Source organism: Callospermophilus lateralis, chromosome 8, assembly GCF_048772815.1.
Source record: "Callospermophilus lateralis isolate mCalLat2 chromosome 8, mCalLat2.hap1, whole genome shotgun sequence".
NCBI lineage: Eukaryota > Metazoa > Chordata > Mammalia > Rodentia > Sciuridae > Callospermophilus > Callospermophilus lateralis.
In genome coordinates this window covers 94,026,661-94,046,407 of record NC_135312.1, presented here as the reverse complement: position 1 = coordinate 94,046,407, position 19,747 = coordinate 94,026,661, and the positions used below count along the sequence as shown (strand labels likewise).

General features: G+C 37.0%; 1 protein-coding gene across 1 annotated transcript; it reads right to left on the bottom strand.

Moving 5' to 3' along the window:
• Positions 1 to 2,782: 2,782 nt before the first annotated feature.
• LOC143405822 (alcohol dehydrogenase class-3) lies at positions 2,783 to 17,970 on the bottom strand. Its single transcript, XM_076864127.1, has 9 exons — positions 17,906 to 17,970; positions 14,865 to 14,966; positions 13,021 to 13,162; positions 12,398 to 12,485; positions 7,974 to 8,193; positions 7,573 to 7,833; positions 5,377 to 5,512; positions 3,196 to 3,334; positions 2,783 to 3,067 (listed from the first exon to the last, which is right to left on the bottom strand). Exons 1-9 carry the CDS (start codon positions 17,915 to 17,917, stop codon positions 3,043 to 3,045), a joined length of 1,125 nt encoding a protein of 374 aa, XP_076720242.1. The 5' UTR covers positions 17,918 to 17,970; the 3' UTR covers positions 2,783 to 3,042.
• Positions 17,971 to 19,747: the final 1,777 nt, after the last annotated feature.

Below are 19,747 nucleotides of genomic sequence, written 5' to 3'. Positions count from 1 at the left end.
CATTCTCTGCTGCTTTACATTTTGGGTATTGAGCAACAGTAGAACTGCCTCAATATGGCAATTCTGTGGTTATTTTTAAAAAAATGTGTCAAAAAAAAATCAGTATGTGGTGCATTCAAGGACTTCCTATGAAGATTTTCAGTTACCATTGATGTGTTTAATAGTTCAGTGTTTTAGTTAGTAATTTTATGGAAATTCCTATGATGTCTAACCTTTTTACTGTTGTAAAGCTTTTAGTTACAAAATTGATTTTTTTAAAAATAAATGGACACAATATCTACATTTTGTTTAGTTTTATGTGGTGCTGAGGATCGAACCCAGTGCCTCACACATGCGAGGCAAGCGCTCTGCCACTGAGCCACAACCCCAGCCCCAAAATTGATTTCTTGAGTAATAAAATCCTCAGCTTTACTACTATTCTGTTTTTGTCATCCCACTCTGAACAACAAACTCATGACACTTATTTTCCCAAACTTGTAAGCACATTTGCACTGTGGTGTCTTCAGAGGAGCACACAACTAACAATCAACATATTTTTAATTGATTGCATGGTTAGAACAAATCACCACATTTCTCTGTGCAGAGCTTCTGTTTGTGTGGTGATAACACAAATTAGCAACAGTTTATATGTAATGTGACTATATAACAGATTTACTTTATTTCAGTAATTGGGTCAGGTCACCAGATAATTTAGGGTATAATTGTTTAAACTTAGTGTATTTGAGCCCTGGGAAAGTCTGAGAAAACTTTAAAGCCAAGGATGAGAACCTTAGTATTATAACGTAGAACAGGGGAAGGGAATCAAAATATTTTAAAAAACATTTCTACTCTTTTTAAAAATATTTCTTTAGCTGTAGATGGATAAAATACCTTTATTTTATTTTTATGTGGTGCTTAGGATCGAACCCAGGGCCTTGCAAGAGCTAGACAGATGCTCTATGGCTGAGCCATAACCCCAGCTTCCTTCTGCTCTTCTTAATATTGATGTTTCCACAAGTCAAGAATGTTTCTATACACATTTAAACCATGCTTTCTTAAAAGGAGCATGCTCATATTTAGCTTATATACATGGAATTCTGCTAGTGACCACTTGGATAAAAATCTGCTTAAGAGCCCATTCTGCTGCAGTTACCATAAAGTTCCACTAAAAGAAATAAGGTAGGAGGATTGTGTCCAGTCCTTCTGGTCGAGGCACAATTTCTTTGGTTAGTTCTGTGCATATTATTATCAAAATAATGTTTTTTGAATCTATCTGTGGGATACTTTCAAAGGTTATAGGTTGACAATCTGATACTACATGTTAATTAAAACCAGGGCTGAGGTTTTAGTTCAGTGGTTGAACACTTGCCTTGTATGCGTGAGGCACTGGGTTCAATCCTCAGCACCATGTAAAAAAAAAAAAACAAAAAAAACCCCCACAAATTAAAAACATGTATTCTGTCCATTTACAACTAAAAAAAAAAAAAAGGTAAAAATAAATAAAACAACAACAAAAAAAACCAACAACAAAAAAAAAACAGAACAACAAGAACGACACTGGCTGAATCGACTTTTTCTAGGCCCCCAAAGAATTGTCAGTTATTTAAGACTTTGATCATCAGCCTACTGGGCAGATTGATAGCTAACAGAAAACTTCTGTAGCATTCTGTGCATGTTTCTTTTTACCCAAACCAGCAAAACATTTTGAGAATTATCAGCTAAGTGTTATCTTGCATTCAAATGAGATAAATGGAAGTAACTATTTTTTGGGATACATTTCTGATGTTGATTGTACATATTAACTGGCTCCACTGTAGTGTTTTGGATGTCATTTTTTCCTTATTTCCATTCCAAATGACCTTCTCATCATCCCATACATTCTACTTTGTTAGTTTCCCGTGCATGTAATAAAGAGCTTGTTTCTTTCTCCAGCAAATATTACTAGGTAGGTTAAAACTGAATACAGAATAGCCCAACATTGCTAAAAATAGAAATGCAGGTAAGTTTTGAAAAATGCTAGGCGTGTGAAAGTATTCCAGTTAAACCTGATAAACTTGCTTAAAGTTAGTTCCTAGTGTTGCAAGATTTTAGATTCCTAAATTTAAGAGGTATCTATTTTACTGGCTTTCACGAAGTATTCAGAGGCTGTTAATATCCATTTGTATTGAAATTATAGACATTCATCTATCTATTTTCAAAAATTTTCCTCAACTCTTTCACACTGGTAGAATCCTAATTGAGGACAATCAAGATAGATTTATGCCTGTGCTTTATCTGTATTTTGTTCCCAAAACTATTTGGTTCAGCAACATACACAGCATCCAAAATTCAATCCAGGAGAATATGTTAAAAGAATCTTATCAGAAAACAAAAAACAAACAACAACAAATAAAACCCCAAAACTTTTTAAACATATGGTTGAGTCCCACGATGCAGGAATTCTTATGGTAAGCATCTTACAGAACTGGTTTCTTACACTGAATCTGAAAGAGAACTGCTTACATTCAAGAAATGTTAATACATATTAAACTTAATGGACTGGCTTAGGACTGTGTACTTAATTATGACAAATAAAAAGTAAGCTCAATAAATCAGCCAGTTATAAGAACTGGAGTAATATTAAAACTGCTCTGTCATTTATTATTGAACACGAAAATGTTTGCCTTTAGTATTCCCATATATCTTGAATACAAGAAAAAAAAAAAAAACACTGCCCAGTTTCTTTTAACTTTCCTTTACAGAATGAAGATATTATGCAGAGGAACCATGAAGAATGTAGTATAAAAGAAATGACAACTTACAATTGCTAGAAATTACTTTTATTATGTTGTAATATTTGTTAATGAGCTATGATTATTTATGTGAAGGAGAGTCTAGAAAATAGATCTGTAACTGTATTAGCCTTGTCCTTGATTGCAGACTTATGAATTACACTCAGTAACACTATTCCCTTGAATAGTTAACTGAAGGCCCAAGAAGCTATGAGCTTGGAAGACGCTGGTCTGGCTGTTTCCATCAGATCACAAGACTTAGGAATGGGTGGATACATTTTTCTGTTTTGATTTAGAACTTAACAACAGTTCGAATGCTGTAAGAGAAGGAAGATATAAATAGATTGTGAATGGTGACCTTTTAAGACCACTAAGATTGATCCTCCTTCCTCTAGAACCCCCAGATCATTGCATTCTGTAATAAAGAGCTAAAGAGGAAGTTTACCTCTTCCCTGAATGTAGAAGTTCAAAAGCTTCATTAATTTGGTCCAAGGACACGTTGCCAGTCACAAATTCATCAACTTTTATCTTTTTGGACATATATTCAGACACCAACTTTGGGACACTTTCTACACTTTTCCAACCTAAAAGAAATCATACATTTATTCATTAATTCATGCAACAAGTTTCTACAGTATGCTTATTGGTTACACAAAAGATATTTAAGAGGATGATTCTGTGTGTGTGGGAGGGGATAAGGTGGGGGCAGTGCTGGGGCCTTGTACATGCCAGGTTAGCAGTCTACCATAGAGCCAAGAGGATTTTTTTTTTTGTACTGGAGATTGAATCTCAGGGGTACTTATCACTGAGCTACATCCCCATCCCTTTTTATTTTGAGACAGGGTCTTAAGTTACTTAAGGAGAGGGCCTTGCTGAATTGCTGAGGCTGGCTTTGAACTTGTGATCCTCTTATCTGCTCCTGTAGTTGCCAGGATTACAGGTGTGTGCCACCGCATATGCCCAGCCAAGAGAATGATTTTTTTGATGAGTTCGAGAGGAATAATAAATTCCAAAATTAGCCTGAAGCAGAGAATTTGACACAGCATCTTTTGTTATGAAGAGTTAAATACTTGTTATTTTTTCCTGCTTTTGTATTAAAATTTACTAAAATTTCTCAAGTCTGGCCAATGAAGACTTTTAAACAATGTGAGATAGCAAGCTCTCTATATTTCTTAATAACAAATTTATTTAGATCCATTCCACAATAGCAAAGATTCTGTAATCACAATATTCAAGGTAGAAAAAACTGATGCAATATAGTACTTTTGTTCCCCGAGTTTTGACTTCAATAATGAAATAAGGATAGCATCTCAGAAAAGTATTAAATTAAGAACAAAGTAGCTAACTAACAAAATTTTAAATTAGTGGCCTTGATGTTTCACTTATATCAAAATAAGTAATAAATCAAAAAAATTTCTTCCCCCCAAATTTTAAGGATGCTTTAGAGCATATTTCAAACCTCATTGTGGAAATCTGTTATTTTTCCTTTCAATCTCCTAGTAACTGAGACAATCATAGCTACCCCTATTGTCTAGACCAAAACTTCTATTTATATCTTTGGGTCGTCATATTTAGCAACACAAAGAGCTGCATCCCTTTAGTGAATTTCCCAGCTTGCAAGTGCTAGGGGGAGGCTTCAGTTAGAGGCCGCAATCAAGACCCCTTGGCCCAGTCAACCAGGCTTAGAATGAATGTCCTTCCAAATTCAGCTGTGAATGATGCCCCCAAGAAGCACGTGTGCCTTACAGAGCCTGTTCTAGGAAGCTCTGCTTGAGACATACATACATTTAGGGCTCTGGAAAGGAGGGTTGATCAGTGACATTTTCTAAGGTGAGTACCATAATATTTGCTTCTGGCCTTCAAAAAAGATGGCATAATATGAGGTATGAGAATGGCAGGCATTTTGTTAAACACACATCATTCAAAAGGTTTTGCCTAACAAGATGGTAAGATATGTTTTTTAAAAAGTCTATAAAAACATTAGATTTCATTTATTCATAATAGTTAATAGTTGTGATATTAATGCCTGTTCCCTAACTGAGCAATCATGAAAGGATGGAAATTATTTGAGCTTTCCACTGGTAGTTAGGCAACCCAAATAGCCATACTTTTTAGGATCACAAAGGGAAAAATGATCAGTCTGGGAGCTTTTCAATTTTGTTACGAGGATTTATCAAATATTTTCAGTTTAAGACTCAGTTACTGATGAAAATCAGTACCATTCAGAAAGAAGTATGATCACAACCAGTGATCACTGCACTCTGGAAAATTTAAGTAAAAAACGTGAGAAATAGCAGGTCTGACAATGTTGCCTGCTTACTCTGCGGTCAACTTCTCACCTATGTTCTACCCCAACTTCTTTCTCATTAACAGAATATTGACTTTTTTTTTTTTTTTTAAGTGGGTAATAAGTGGCCAGTGCTTAAGGAGTTGAGCAACTTCCCAGTCCCAGGGATAAACACTGATTGAATTTGAAATCCTTCTTTAAAAGGAACCTTGTACGCGTCAATTTATGGTAACGGTAGCTCATGACATGAAGATTCTTATTAATACAGGAAAACTAGTCTGGGATTAAAACTCTGTCAAGGAAAGTAACGAAAGAAAAGGGACTCATCTACTGAATTACCTCCAAAGGCAGTGCCTTTCCATGTGCGACCTGTCACCAGCTGGAATGGACGGGTGGCAATTTCTTCACCTGAAGCAGCTACTCCAACCACCACGCTGACACCCCAGCCTTTGTGGCATGCCTCAAGTGCTGCTCTCTGCAAGCACAGAGTAAGATCAAATCACATGAGTCAGTACGTTTGTTCAGAATAACTTCTTTCCCGGAAACTTCTGTGGGTGGGCCTGGTATGTGTGACACGGGGCTTTTTAAAAAAAATGCCGATTAAGGTCCAAACTTCATGTAATTTTATTGAATAATTACATTCTAACAGGTATTTTAAAAATTATTAACCTGAATAAATATTAACATAAATTGAACAAATGTAAAGCTTTCATTTGCTTTGTTTTCTAAAAGTAAATCGTATGTCCACATGCAGAAGAATGAGATAGACTCCTTATCTCTTACCAGTTAAAATTTCAAAACTGTTAAGAATTGAAACTATGAAAATCCTAGGGGGATGGGGCTGGGGATGTGGCTCAAGCGGTAGCGCTCTTGCCTGGCATGCGTGTGGCCTGGGTTTGATCCTCAGCACCACATACAAACAAAGATGTTGTTTCCGCCGAAAACTAAAAAATAAATATTAAAAATTCTCTCTCAAAAAAAAAAAAAATTCCGGGGGTGGGGGAAGAACAGATGCTTTGAATTTTGGATCCCCAAAGCACAGGAAACAAAAGAAAAAAGAGACTAGTGGGATTACACTAAACTGAAATGCTTCTGCACGGCAAAGGAAACAAATAAGAGTGTGGAGAAAACTTAGAGAATGGGAGAAAGTATGTGACAGGGGTTAATATCCAGAATTTATAAAGAACTCCAAAAACAACAGCAAAAACAAAAATAACCCAATTAAAAAATTGGCAATAGACATAAACACACGTTTCTCAAAAGACACAATTTTCAACATTATTAATCATTAGGGTAATGCAAATCAGATATAATCTCACCCTGTAAGAACATCCATTACCAAAAAGATAAATGATTAAATGCAGTGAGGATGTGCAGAAAAGGGGAACCTTGCCATTCTGGAAAACAGTATGAAGATTCCTCAAAAAATTAAAAATAGAACTACTGTATGATCTAGCAATCCCACTCCTGGGTATATGTCCAAAGGAAAAATGAAATCATTTTATTTAAGAGTCATCTACACTACTATGTTCACTGTGGCAGTATTCACAACAGCCAGAAAACAGACAACTGAAGTGTCCATCAATTGTTGAATGGATAAAGAAATTGGTACATATATACCATGGAATACTATTTAGCCATAAAAAATAAAATCTTGTCATTTGTGGCAACATGGACGGAACTGCAGATGATTATGTTAAGTGAAATAAGGAACAGAAAGACGAGAACCACATGATCTTTTTACTCGTGTGGAAACTAAAAAAGATCTCACAGAAGTTGAGAGTAGAATAGTGATTATCTATCTAGAGTAGGGTGGGGGGAGGGATGAGGAGAGGTTGATCAATGGACATTAAGTCAGATTTAGATAGGAGCAAGAGGCTTTGGTATACTGTTGTACAAATAACAATAATATACATTTCAAAAAGCTAGAACAATGGATTTTGAAAGTGTTCACCATAAAGAAATGATAAGTGTTTGAGAGATAATGTTTAACCTGATTAACATAGTACTCCATTAATATGTACAATTTTTATGTTTTTATGTATTGGTTTAAACAAAAAGTAAATCCTAGCTCAAAGTTCTAAGGAATTTAGTATAAGAAGTAGGCAGGAGAAGTAACAGTATTTTTCACTCAATATCTACTTGTGTCATGTAGGTGTTTGCATTTGACAGATAATGAAACTTAAGTCTAGAGAACTAGTCCAAGGCTCAAGGTCAATGAGCTGGTAAGTATATGCATACCCTAACTCCAAAGCCCACACTCTCTACAACTTCAATAATCTGCTTTTTCATTTAATGAGACATATATTTCATTTAATGAGACACTGAAAGGCAAAGAAACAACTTTTCATCTTTCCATAAGACATTCTTGTGTCATTTTCTACTTGTAGTCCAGTTATTTTTCCCTTCTTTCATTAGAACTGTTATCAAAAGACTTCCTTTGTAAAAACCAAATCCATCAATTTTAAATCCTAATGGAACTGCATTAAAAAGAAAGTTCTACAAACAAAAAAGGAATGAAACAAGCATACTCACCATGACCTTCACATTACCAATACACTCAAAGGAGTAGTCCACTCCTCCATCAGTCATCTCAATGAGCACTTCCTGGATGGGTTTACTGAAGTCTTGGGGATTAATACATTCGGAGGCTCCAAATTCTATGGCCCTTGCAAATTTATCTTTATTGATGTCCACACCAATGATCCGGGATGCACCAGCAACTTTACAGCCCATGATAGTTGCCAATCCAACTCCTCCGAGGCCGAAGACTGCACAAGTAGAGCCAGGTTCTACCTAACAGGAAAGACAGTCTGTAAGGAACTTATTCAACAAGGGTCAAGGACATCAGTAGGTTTCAGGCCAGTTTCACTATTCTAGCAAAGCTTTGCTAAAGTGAATTAGAAGGCAGAAGCTAAAACCCAGGCTGATCTCACCTTGGCAGTGTTCACCGCAGCACCATACCCAGTTGAAATGCCGCAACCAAGAAGGCAGACTTTATCCAAAGGTGCTGAAGGGTCTATTTTAGCAACTGAGATATCAGCCACAACTGTGTATTCAGAAAATGTGCTGGTTCCCATGTAATGTAAAATTGTCTTTCCTTTGCAAGTAAATCTGCTAGTACCATCTGGCATTAATCCTTTCCCTTGAGTGACTCTAAAAAAAAAAATAGGAAAAAGCAGAATGGAATGTGGTTTCTTGGTTTTTAAAAATGATAACCAGTAAATATTCAGAAAAGTGTACTAAGATCAAAAGTCTAGTTTTTATTGTATTCATTAATAATCTAGCACATTTCAGCAATGCCTTACTGGTGAACTTGTAAGAAATTTATACTCTTCGGTATTTTTCCAGAACTTATTGTCAAAGCACGAAACTTTTTTTTTTTTTCTTTTGGATCGGAACTGGTTTATCCTCAGAACTCAATAGGATGGTTTTGTGGTAAGTTTTACAAGGTAATACAGTATTTCTTAGTAATGCAAAAGCGAGACATGGACACAGGGCACAAAAGCCATATACGGTAAAAAAGAATCGGTTATCTCTGTCATTTTGTGATATCCATCCTGAACTCTGGGTCCCTCTAAAGCTGTTTTTCTTGTGACCATTCTGAATCTAGAATAGATATACTTTAACTTCAGGCTGTTGGTTGGCCTTCCTTGGCCAAATCAAAAATCTTTTATAACCTTGGAGATAAGAGAATTGAGGTCTTCTGTAAATCAACTTTCATACTATCTTTGGGCATACAATAATTAAACCAAATTCTTCAAGACAGACAGTTGTGGGGATTAAATATGACATTCTAGATTTTGTAAGTGCCCATCTGATCCTTTCTTTTAAAATTTATTTTAAGAATACATTTATGGGGGCTAGGGTTGTGGCTCAGTGGCAGAGTGCTTGCCTAGCACGTGTGAGGCACTGGGTTCGATCCTCAGCACCACATAAAAATAAACACATAAAGTTAATGTGTCCATCTATAATTTAAAAAAATTTAAAACAAGAATACATTTGTGTAGACTGCTTATGGAAGTAAATTTTAGAAACCAGGGAGGTTTCTAATTGCTATCCCATACTATCTAACTAGACAAATCTTTAGTTTCTTTTTTATTTTTGGTACTGGGGATTTATGCAAGGCCTACCACATGCTAGGGAAGTGCTCTATCACAGATCTATATCTCTACCCTTTTTTAACAAGCTCTTGCTAAATTGCCCAGGCTGGACTTCAATTCTCCCGCCTCAGCTCCTAAATAGCTGGGATCCTAGGTATTTGCCACTTTGCCCAGCTAATCTTCACTTTTTCTTCACCTTTAAATTATAAAGCATAAATCTCTGCTCGGTGCATATATAAAATTACATCCAGTAATAGGGCAATAGGTATTCCATAAAGTTCGCTGAGTTCCTGAGGCAAATAACGACAAAAACTATGACAATTTATTCTGTCTTCCTGGTTACAGTCATTATGAGGCAGGGTTGGCAAACAAGGCAAATAAAGCAAGTACCTTTGCTCTCTATCTAAACCAGATGCAGCCTTTTGGCTTTTTATGGTATGCAGGTTGACTTAATTCATTAATTTGGGTTCAAAGCTGGCTTCTTCCATAGGCTCCAAGTATTGTAATTCCTGCACTTCACTGTGAGCTCTGAAATGTGTTCATGTTAATGTTCTTGAACCTTCCACATTTTAGTTGGACACTTCTCGTTAAGGCAGGGAACCATTAAAAGCTGTCTCAGCACCAGCATTTTAACTATTAGTCACTATGTAATACTAAAAATACTCCCAAGTATTGATTAAAACTGGATCCACACCCCCCTTTTTTTGTATACAAGGGATTAAATCCAGGGGCGCTTAAACACTGAACCCCTGCCCTTTTTATATTTTATTTTGAGACAGGGTCTCACTAAGTTGCTTTAGGGTCTCACTAAGTTGAAGTTGGCTTAAAACTAGCGATCCTCCTGCCTCAGTCTCCCTCATCAAATGCCATGACTATCTTCACAGCCTTAGTTGACAAAATTCAGAGTCCTCAATTTCCTGATAATAAGAAATCCATTTTCAAGGTGACAGTCATTGTTAAGAGTTTTCAGGCTTTTTTCTGCCATGTCCACAAACTGCCAAACTAGCGATGGAAGCACTGGTGGGTGCTTGTGCTTGACTCTGTGCTTACCTCCTTAAGATGTTTATGGCTACAGCAGCAGGGACAGAGGAGCACTGTGATGTCCTGAATTCAACATGCACAACTTAAGAATCAGAGGAAATTGTTTTAAAAATCCATCATAAGGGATGGGGCTATAGCTCAGTAGAGAGTGCTTGCCTACCACGCTTGAGGCCCTGGGGTTGATCCTGAGCACCCACCTCCCCTCAAAAAAACATCCATCGTAAACTCTGAACAAATGATAACTTCATAAATGAGGAAGCCCAAATCGTATTTATATAAGTAGAGCATACAAGCAATTATCCAGATCCACAGATGAAAACTGATGGCCAAACTGAGATCTGTCAGGAGGCTTTTCAAAAGTCTCACTGTCTTCAAGGATTCATTTATATTTCCTCTTCCCTTTTTGCCTGTGTAGTTGGTTTCACTGACAGAGGAAAAAACTCAAAAAACCTCACACAGGCAACCAACACAATAAATGTCAAGAAAAAATTCACTGTGTTATTCTAAAACAGAAGAGGTACTACATCTTGATTAGGAGAGCAGGCCCTAAAGTCAGATTGCTTGGTTCAAATCCTGTGTGATCTTGGGTAGCTCAGCCTTTGTGCCTTAAGTTTCCTCACTAGAAAGCATGGAAAACCTTGTAAATTCCTAAAAAAAAAAAAATCTAATGAGACATCATGTAGCTATATATTAGTGTTATGTCTGGCAGAGTATGGTTAGTAAATATTTGTTATTTTTTATAAACACTAATTTGATGTATACTCTTAAGTAAACCCTTTGGAATACATATATGAATTCTAAATATGCAGATGAGAAAATGGTTTGCTTCTAGATTCAAGAGTATGTTTCTTTTGAGAGAAAACCAAAAAATATACTCAGAAACAAAAAACAAGTATCAAAGCTCGACATAAAATAATTGTTGTATATCTTCAAAGGGTTGTTTAAGCTTGTTAAGTCATTCTTACTAGAGGAGTTTCATGAATCAAATGTGACATGGGATACATCATCTTTCATAGAATTTTTTTCTCTGAAACGCTGGTTAGTCTTAACAAGCCCATCACCTTGATGTGTTATACTTGATGTGTTATAAACTAATTTTTTCAGTGCCATAAGAAAACAAACGTATGATCAAATGGATCTCCCATTCGCGGGGGAGGGAGCATAAACTCCTCCGTTCACACCTGAAAGCTGCAGATGTGTAGCCCAAAACTTAGCAATACCAATCTCAGGAAAACACCCCAAAGCAGGTTGTGCATGTGTGTGTAAAAATGTTACTGGCCATATTAATCTTACAGCTACAAGCTGGGAGAAACTTAAGTGTCCACCAACAGGAAAATGGATAAATGGTGGTATCTGGAATGGAATAAGACAGAACAAAAAATAAAGATGCACACAGCAACGTGGACGTATCCCACAGGTATTACGAATGGAAAAAAACAGACAAAAGAGCACACTCTACATGATTCTATTTATACAAAGTTCTACAGTTGAAGACACCAGAATAATGATTACTTCTGACAGAGGCAAGTGCTGACTTCTAAGGGACATGACGGACTTTGTGGGGTGCTGTCAGAGATCTTTCCTCTTGATCTGAGTAAAGACTCTAATCATCTGGGATGATTAGATGTGTGTGTGTGTGTGTGTGTGTGTGTAATATTCACTGGGCTAAACTTAAGATTTGTACACTGAAAACATAGTATTTATGTTCTACTTCCATAAAAAAGAAAAAAAAGGAACAAACAAAAGGGATCTTACATTGCTTCAAAGAAATAGTTTTTTAAGTGCTATTAACATATAATAAAATAACTTTTCTATGTCAAGGGGTTATGTTATCTCTTCTAGGCTTCTCAACAATCTTATGAGGTAAGTTTTATTACTTTAATGGACAATAAAATGGCTCATAAAAAATGATTTCACTTAATCTCACAAACATGTCCTTCCTTGCAAATCTAGCATAGGATTATGGAAAGAGAATGGGTTCATAAAATTCTGTTCTATATCGTAATGACCTATGATACTGTGCAAATCCTTAATTTCTTGCGTCTTCATTTTTTCATCTTTGAAAATAAGGTTATTAATAACAGTGACAGAGAGACTGCTTTAAAGATGAAATCACTTTCACAGTGTAAAATGCACTGCTTAACTGCCACATAATTAAGTGATTATTACCATTAATATGACCTCTTGTTTTAAGAATACAATAAAAAGCTACTAACCTTATCTTCTGGCAAAGGTTTGTTTTTGGATTTAGACAAAATTTGCATTCTCCACACTGTGGGATGTAAAGCGGGATGACAGTATCACCTGGGAAACAAATACAAAGACATTCTAAATGAATAAAGCAGCCTTTGCAAATTCCATTCCTTTCTGCTGTAGTCTACAAAGTTAACTTCAAGGTTTAAAACTTTACCCATGTAATCACCTAGACATTGCCTGACCATGCAAAAAGTATGTTTCAAAGTTTTCATCTAAATGAAACTCTTAAAACAATAACTGCAGTACAAAGTCATGTGCTTCAAAATACTGACTTATTGACATCATTCTAAGAATTCTTGCTGACTTTTCCAAAATTGACTTTGGAAATGTACTTAAACAGTTTCAGATGAAGAGCAGTCTGTGAGAGTGAGAGAGAGAGAGAGAGAGAGAGAGAGAGAGAGAGAGAGAGAGAGATATCCAAACATTTGTGCTTCCCAGATGAATGAAATCAATTTTGACATTTTTTTTAGGTGACAACCTAATTATAAACAGTTTATAAACAGTGTGTAGTTTATCAGAAAAGTAATTTCCCTACAGATATAAGCCTAAATCATCAAATAAGTAATTTAAATATTCTCCTTACCTGCCTTAAACTTAGTAACTCCTTCACCAACACTTTCCACAATTCCAGCACCTTCATGTCCCAAGATCACTGGAAAACACCCCTCAGGATCAGCTCCACTCAAAGTATAGGCATCAGTGTGGCAAAGCGCAGTGGCAATGATCTGTCAGGGTGTTAGAATAAAAAGCCCTGAAGTGTGTGTGTGCATGCAGGTCAGAGTGAGGTACAAGTCAAATAAATGACATTTATTTTAATATCATACTTTGTGGATTTTAAGATACAAGTCTTTTCTATTTTAACTTGTTTAAATCATCAAGGGTTCATAATCCACAGCATGCTAATGATTAGAATTGGCAGCATTTTTTACATGGTACATAAAAATAATGGTGTATTTATATGCAATGAAATGTGGCACGGCTTTCTTCTTTTTCAATGCATGTTAGCAGAAGGTAAACAAGGTAATTTTATGTGCACTATGCCTGCAGGTGTGGAGAGGAACATTACATATTGCAAAACAAGTGTACCCCATCTCACTTTTGACTTCCTTGTGGATTCTTAAAATGTCTAAAAAAGTACTATTTCTGAAATATGCCAGTCTGCTCGAGTCTGGACCCAAACTATGAGATTTTCTGGAATCAATCTTTTGCCACCACACATTATTTCCACTTAAATAAACCTTTTATTCCTGTTTCTCTGGTTTTCAAATATCTTGTCTTTCCAAAGCACAAAAAGTACAGAAAGCAAGACTCTTGGAGTATTTGTATTTATGCTGCTCTGCTTCTGGACTACATACTCACTTCTAGTGTAATACTCTTTGCTATCTGTCAGCAGTTTCTCAGGGATGAAAGCTGAACTCATTGTGCTTCGTAAATATACAAAGTTCATCTTTGTATATTTAGGACAAATACTCTTCTTCAGTGGCAAAAACACAATCAGTTTAATTTCTGAATTTGAAGAAGAAAAATACTACATTATTATAAGATTTCAGATTTTTGAGTCCCAGTTGAAAAGGGCCCCCAAAAGTTATTTGGTTGTGGGCTCTCCCCACCTGATCTGTATGATCCTTGGGAGCATGAGCCAGTATGTGCAGTATATATTTGGAAGTAGGATGGTCATGGTGGAAGTATACTTAAAGTAATGGCAAAAGAGAGCCAAGTCTTTTCCTAAAATGTAACATTTTTGTAGAAAGGAAAAAAAAATATTTAATGGCCATTACTTTAAAACATTAATTTTATATATAAAAAACAAGTAGAGAGTTAAAGTTTTATAAATGTCAAGATTGCTCGAGCTGGCTGTCTTGTGTAATATATCTCTCTCCAGGTGTAACTTTCCTTCTCTGCTGCAGTGGAGGTTGAGAGGAACTGGATTAATGAACCTGCTGAACCTTGGCCTGGTCCATTAGGGACAGTACATTTTGAAGCTCTCTAAGCAAGCAAGGAGACTTTATTTGCTTATTGCTTTAGTTAATCAGGAACCTCTTTCCAAATCTTATTGGAAGTCCCTTCTAACATAACCTAGTTTATTTATCGTTTCCAATGTTACACCATAGATTATGGGATCAGCAGAAAAGTGAGGATCTTACAAAAATCACATTTAACTATAAAAGTTATATTGCAGGAATCTAGTAATCCACAGGAAAGGTGCTATGCCAGCCAAAGCCAAAACTGAGAGAGGTAAACTTAAACTACAAACATGAGAGAGGTAAAAGGATGTTGATGCTAAGGTTGGATGACTTTCAGTTTCGTCTCCTTGAATTGTCCTTTGGGGTTTATCCTCTATAGACCTCAGAGCTACTCATTCACTCACAGACCTAATTGTAAGTCTTTTTTTTTTTCATTCTCCCAATGTTGAAGGTGTATCATTACCTTAATTCGAACTTCATGAGCCTTTGGGGGTGCTACTTCTACCTCCTCAATAGAGAGAGGCTTTCCAGCCTCCCAGGCAACTGCGGCCTTGCACTTGATAACCTAAAATGGGGAGGGGGGAAAGAGAGTGAGCTGTTTATCTTCCTAAACTAATTATTTAGTGGCCAATTCCGATACCAAGAATGCTAATCTTAGAAAGTTTACCACAGATTCACAGAGAAATATACACCCCTAAGTGATATGTAGAATTGTTTTCAGATTTCATAGAATTAGTATACAGTAAAAAGATTTGAGATGATTACTCAATCCAATACAACAGTCTCTTTTGCCTAAGAAGTCTTATTCATCAAACATTTAAAGACCCTTTATGATGAATTAAAAAAGAGCAGAATAAGAATATAGGTCCCAAGAGAATCTGATACAGCAGATCTGTTATGAGGCTATATGGTTAATATGTGCCATATTAAACTTTTGCTCAGAATGGTTAAATTAGCAGCAGTTTAGTGCAAAATTATAGGATAGGAAGGAGGATAAGAAGTATCAGAATGGGGGAACTTAAACTTTTAACTGTGCTAATACAGTAGTCCCTTTGACACATAATATGTGTAAATGCAATATACAAGCATTTTGCCACATATGGTTACTCAATACTAACAAAACAGTCTGATCTCAGATATGGTATAGATGTAAAATACACCTGATTTTTGAAGACTTAGTACAAAAAAGAGTAAAAATATATCATATATGCACATATATATATTTATAATCACACATATTGTTTGGTAATACTGGGAATTGAACCCAGCAGCACTCTGTCACTGAGTTACCTCCCCAGACCTCTTTTTTTTAACATTCTGAGACAAGGTCTCAATAAGTTTCCCAGGCTACCCTTGAATTTGTAATCTTTCCATTTCAGCTTCTGGAGTAGTTGGTATTACAGGCGTGTAAAACTGCACCCAGCTGTATAATATTTTTAAAAATATTATGTTGAAATAGTATTTTGAATATGTTGGATCATATAAATATACTATTAAAACAATTTCATTTGTTCCTTTTTCTAATTTGGCTACTGGAAAATTTTAAATTACATATGTGACTTGTATTATGTATATATAGGAGGTTAAGAGATTATAGTCAGTACACATGCTTCCCCATTACCATGAAATCAAGCATAATAAGGAAGGTTTTGGACAGTTCACAAAATGCTTATAAAGTGTGTTTACAGCAGACAGATGTGTACACCAATAATTTTTAAATGTGATTTAAAGAAACAGGAACAAAGGGCTATAGAAAGCAAAAAATGAAGGGAAGAATGTAACCTTGGTGATTTTGGGAAAGCATCACTTTTAATGAAGAATAAGAAAGAAGTAATTACAAATAAAACACCTGCAGATTGAATGATTATGAGTAAATGGAAGTCAATATGAAGTTCCTAATACAGTTCTTGGCATAGTGAAGCTTTGCAAAAATAGGTAGTTATTGGTGGCAGCGGAACAGAGTTGAGGAAAAGGAGAGGTGAACTAAAGATATAAGGAATGGCTACTGTAACTATGAAGCTGCAAATTATTGCTTTTAAATTTGAAATGTAAGACCAGGGGTAATGGCACACACCTGTAGTTCCAGCAGCTCAAGAGTCTGAAGCAGGAGGATCTGGAGTTCAAAACCAGCCTCAGTAAAAGCAAGGTGCTAAGCAACACAGTGAGACTCTCTCTCTAAATAAAATACAAAATAGGGCTGGGGATGTGGTCGAGTGCCCCTGAGTTCAATCCCTAGTATTCACCCCCTCCACTCCAAAAATTGAAATGTAGGTATTAAATATGAGAGTGAAGAATTTAGACACCATTAGCACCTTTTTCCACCTTAATGTACCACAGATCTCAAAACAAAATCCCAAAGGATCAAATTAGAATGCTAACAATTTAGTTACACAACCCAGAGATCCAAAGCAACAGATAAATAATTATATAGAACCAAAGTTTGATCCCTCTCCCATTAAAAAATGCTGGAAGCAGCTTAACCTTTTCCTTTCACTGAGAAAGCAAAACAAAGCCCCACTCTAAATCCAGGGGAAATTGCCCTATGTCAACATTTAAACTATGTAGAAGTTACAATATTTCACCGTCTCTGAAGATATTTGGTAATAAGGAAAAACAACTGCATATTAAGCCTGAAAGATTGTTAAAGAGTTTATCGTTTTAAACTTCACCATTTACAGTCATATATCTTTCCAGAAAATGTCTAAAGTTTGTAAAGCATTAAAACAATCAAAACAATCAGCGACTTTAAATTGATAATTCATCTTTTTCATGTACTTCTGCCTATATAGTTTAATATGCATTTCAGAATCTTTTCACTCATGGACAGATCTGAGTTGGACTTCTGACTCACTACCTTTGGTGTGATCACGAAACACAACCATCTTTTTAAGCTTCATTTTTTGGTCTCCGAGAAGGGAAAAAATGCCTCGCAGTCGTGTTATACAAGGATTATGAGAGGGCATAAATCTCTCGGTGCCTAAGTGCTCAAAAAATGTTAAAAAGAAAGGAACCTAAGAGTCTTCCCAAAATACACTCTCAAGTGGCACAGTAATTGAGCATTTTCCAAGTCGTGAACTGCAACCATAAAGCACTAGCACGTAGGAGTAGGGCTCTGGCTGCAGCTTTGTCTGCCCGCAAGCGTGACACCACGAAAATTATTTAATTTCGCGTAAAGAGCAATGACTTGTAAAGAGCAAAGGCTTCTCCAAGGCCATTTGTTATTAAGACACGCACTCGGCCAGCCCCTGCCCCCACTCTTCGGTCCTCCCCACCCCCATCCAGCTCTGGCGGTTCCAGAAGCAGAAAGCCAAACTACTGCCCCAGTGAGGAACCAAAACAAAGCTTCCTTCCCCTCTTTTTGGGTGAGGCGGCCGCAGGCTCCGATTCAGCTTTGGTGGCGGGATCCCGTCCCGGGCCGAGCCGCGCGCCTCTGCTAGCGGCCTGTCGCCACGCCGCGTTCTTCCTTCCTCTAGCACAAAGGCCGCACGGAAAGCACGCAGTTACCTGGTTCGCCATGTCCACGAGTATGTCGGCGCCGGAGATGGGCGGTGCCGGGGCCGGGTGGGGGCGTGGCCTGCGGGGCGTGGCCAGAACCGGAAGGGCGTGCCTGAGTCTTGGCGCGGGCTTGCTCTCGGGGTTGCTGGTGACGTCGTACTAGAGGGTTTGGTTCGTGGGTTTCCTCTTGGTTGCGTGCGCTGTCTTCAGGGATCCTGCCACAGACTCCTTTGCGAAACATCTTGGTTGGGGTGGTATGTGGGCCAGTCATGGTACGTAAGGCTTAAAAGAGCGAAGGAGAAACAATGACAGGCCTGCTGCGTGTTTGTGCCCCGTAGGCAAATGCTGCTTTTCCTTGAAGGCACGTTGTGTGCCCTGGGGAACACTGGATGAATAAGATACCGCGACTCAGGGGATTCTCCACGAAGAGAGGAAACTAAATTTGTGAGACTAATGATGAAAGGTGCACAAAAGAGACAGGGGCCCATTCTGGGAGCTTCTCGAGTTTTTTTTTTTTTTTTTTTTTTTTCTAGCAGCACCTGATAGGTTTGTAGGTTTGGGGGATAGTACATAGGGAGAGACTTTGCAAGGAGGGTCGAGGGCAGCAAAAAGTTTCCCGAACCTGGATGCATTTTAAACGTGGGCCACAATGTAGAGAATGTTGGAGTATTTGCTGGTTTACATATTATTTTAGTTGTAGATGGACGCAGTAACTTTATTTATTTTTACGTGGTGCTGAAGATCAAACCGAGTGCCTCACACGTGCTAGGCAAGCTCTCTACCATTGAGCTATAATCCCAGCCCTGTTGGTTTACTCTACAACAGTCTGATTGTTGTTTACGCTGTGTTTTGTTAAAATGGCTCTACCAGACACCCTATCAGACCCTTTTCCTATTTGCTTTTCAGTCTCTTTCAAGGTTCATTTCTTGAATATATATACCTTAAAGGTTGATGATCTCAAAGATTCTCTCCAAAGTCCTTTCCTCCCTTCACTCTACCCTCCCACCTACACCATGGCTTTTAACTTCTTTATATTTAAGGATGATTATCAGATTATTATCTATAATCAGGATGGCTCCCCTAAACTTCAGGCTTGAGTGGACAGCTATGTACTGGATGTCTGTCTCAATTAGGATTCTTATGTCTTTAAAACACAACTCATCTTGTATTTTTCTCCTTAAAGGGACTTTTCTTTATATATCTGTGTGTCCATACTAACCACAGAAAGCCTGGGAATCACAATTCTCTTTCTCCCTCAGTCCCTGCATATCTCCAAGCCCTAAGTATCTCTCACATCATGTGTCCCCCCACCACCTCCTTGTTGCTGCCTCAGTTCAGTCTCATTATTTCTTACAGGGTTACTGAAAAAGCCTCCCATCTATTTCAGTGATACCAGACCTCTGAATCCCTGAATCTAATGAACTTCTAAATTAATGCCTGCTTGGTGATCTTTATAAAATATAAATTGATCAGTGCCATTTCCTTTCTGCCCCTAAACATAAGTTGGGTTTTAAATGAATGTCCTTATTCTATTTAAAAATCTTCAAGGGCTAAGAGATGGATAAAATCTAAATTCTGCTGCTAGACCATTCAGGCTCAGATTAACCTCCTTACCTCTGCATCCTTATTTCCCATGACTCTGCCATGCAAGTCTCACACCAACCTTATGGAACATTTGTAATTCTTTAACCCCTTGAGTCCTAAGTTTTCAGTTCTATGAATATTGTAACAAAATCGACACATGTTCATTAAAATGTGTTGGAAATCATAATTTAGAACTCAGATAGCCTTTATGTATTTTTTTCATATATATGATATATATATATATTTTCAAATACTCTAATAATTTAT

What these genes read in the sequence shown, in the direction of transcription:
- LOC143405822 (XM_076864127.1), bottom strand. An exon ending in AACCTTTGCCAGAAGATAAG is followed by an intron (nt 8,194 to 12,397) that starts GTTAGTAGCTTT and finishes TTTTTTTTTTAG; the next exon opens with AGTCACTCAAGGGAAAGGAT. An exon ending in CTTCTACATTCAGGGAAGAG is followed by an intron (nt 3,068 to 3,195) that starts GTAAACTTCCTC and finishes CTTCTCTTACAG; the next exon opens with CATTCGAACTGTTGTTAAGT.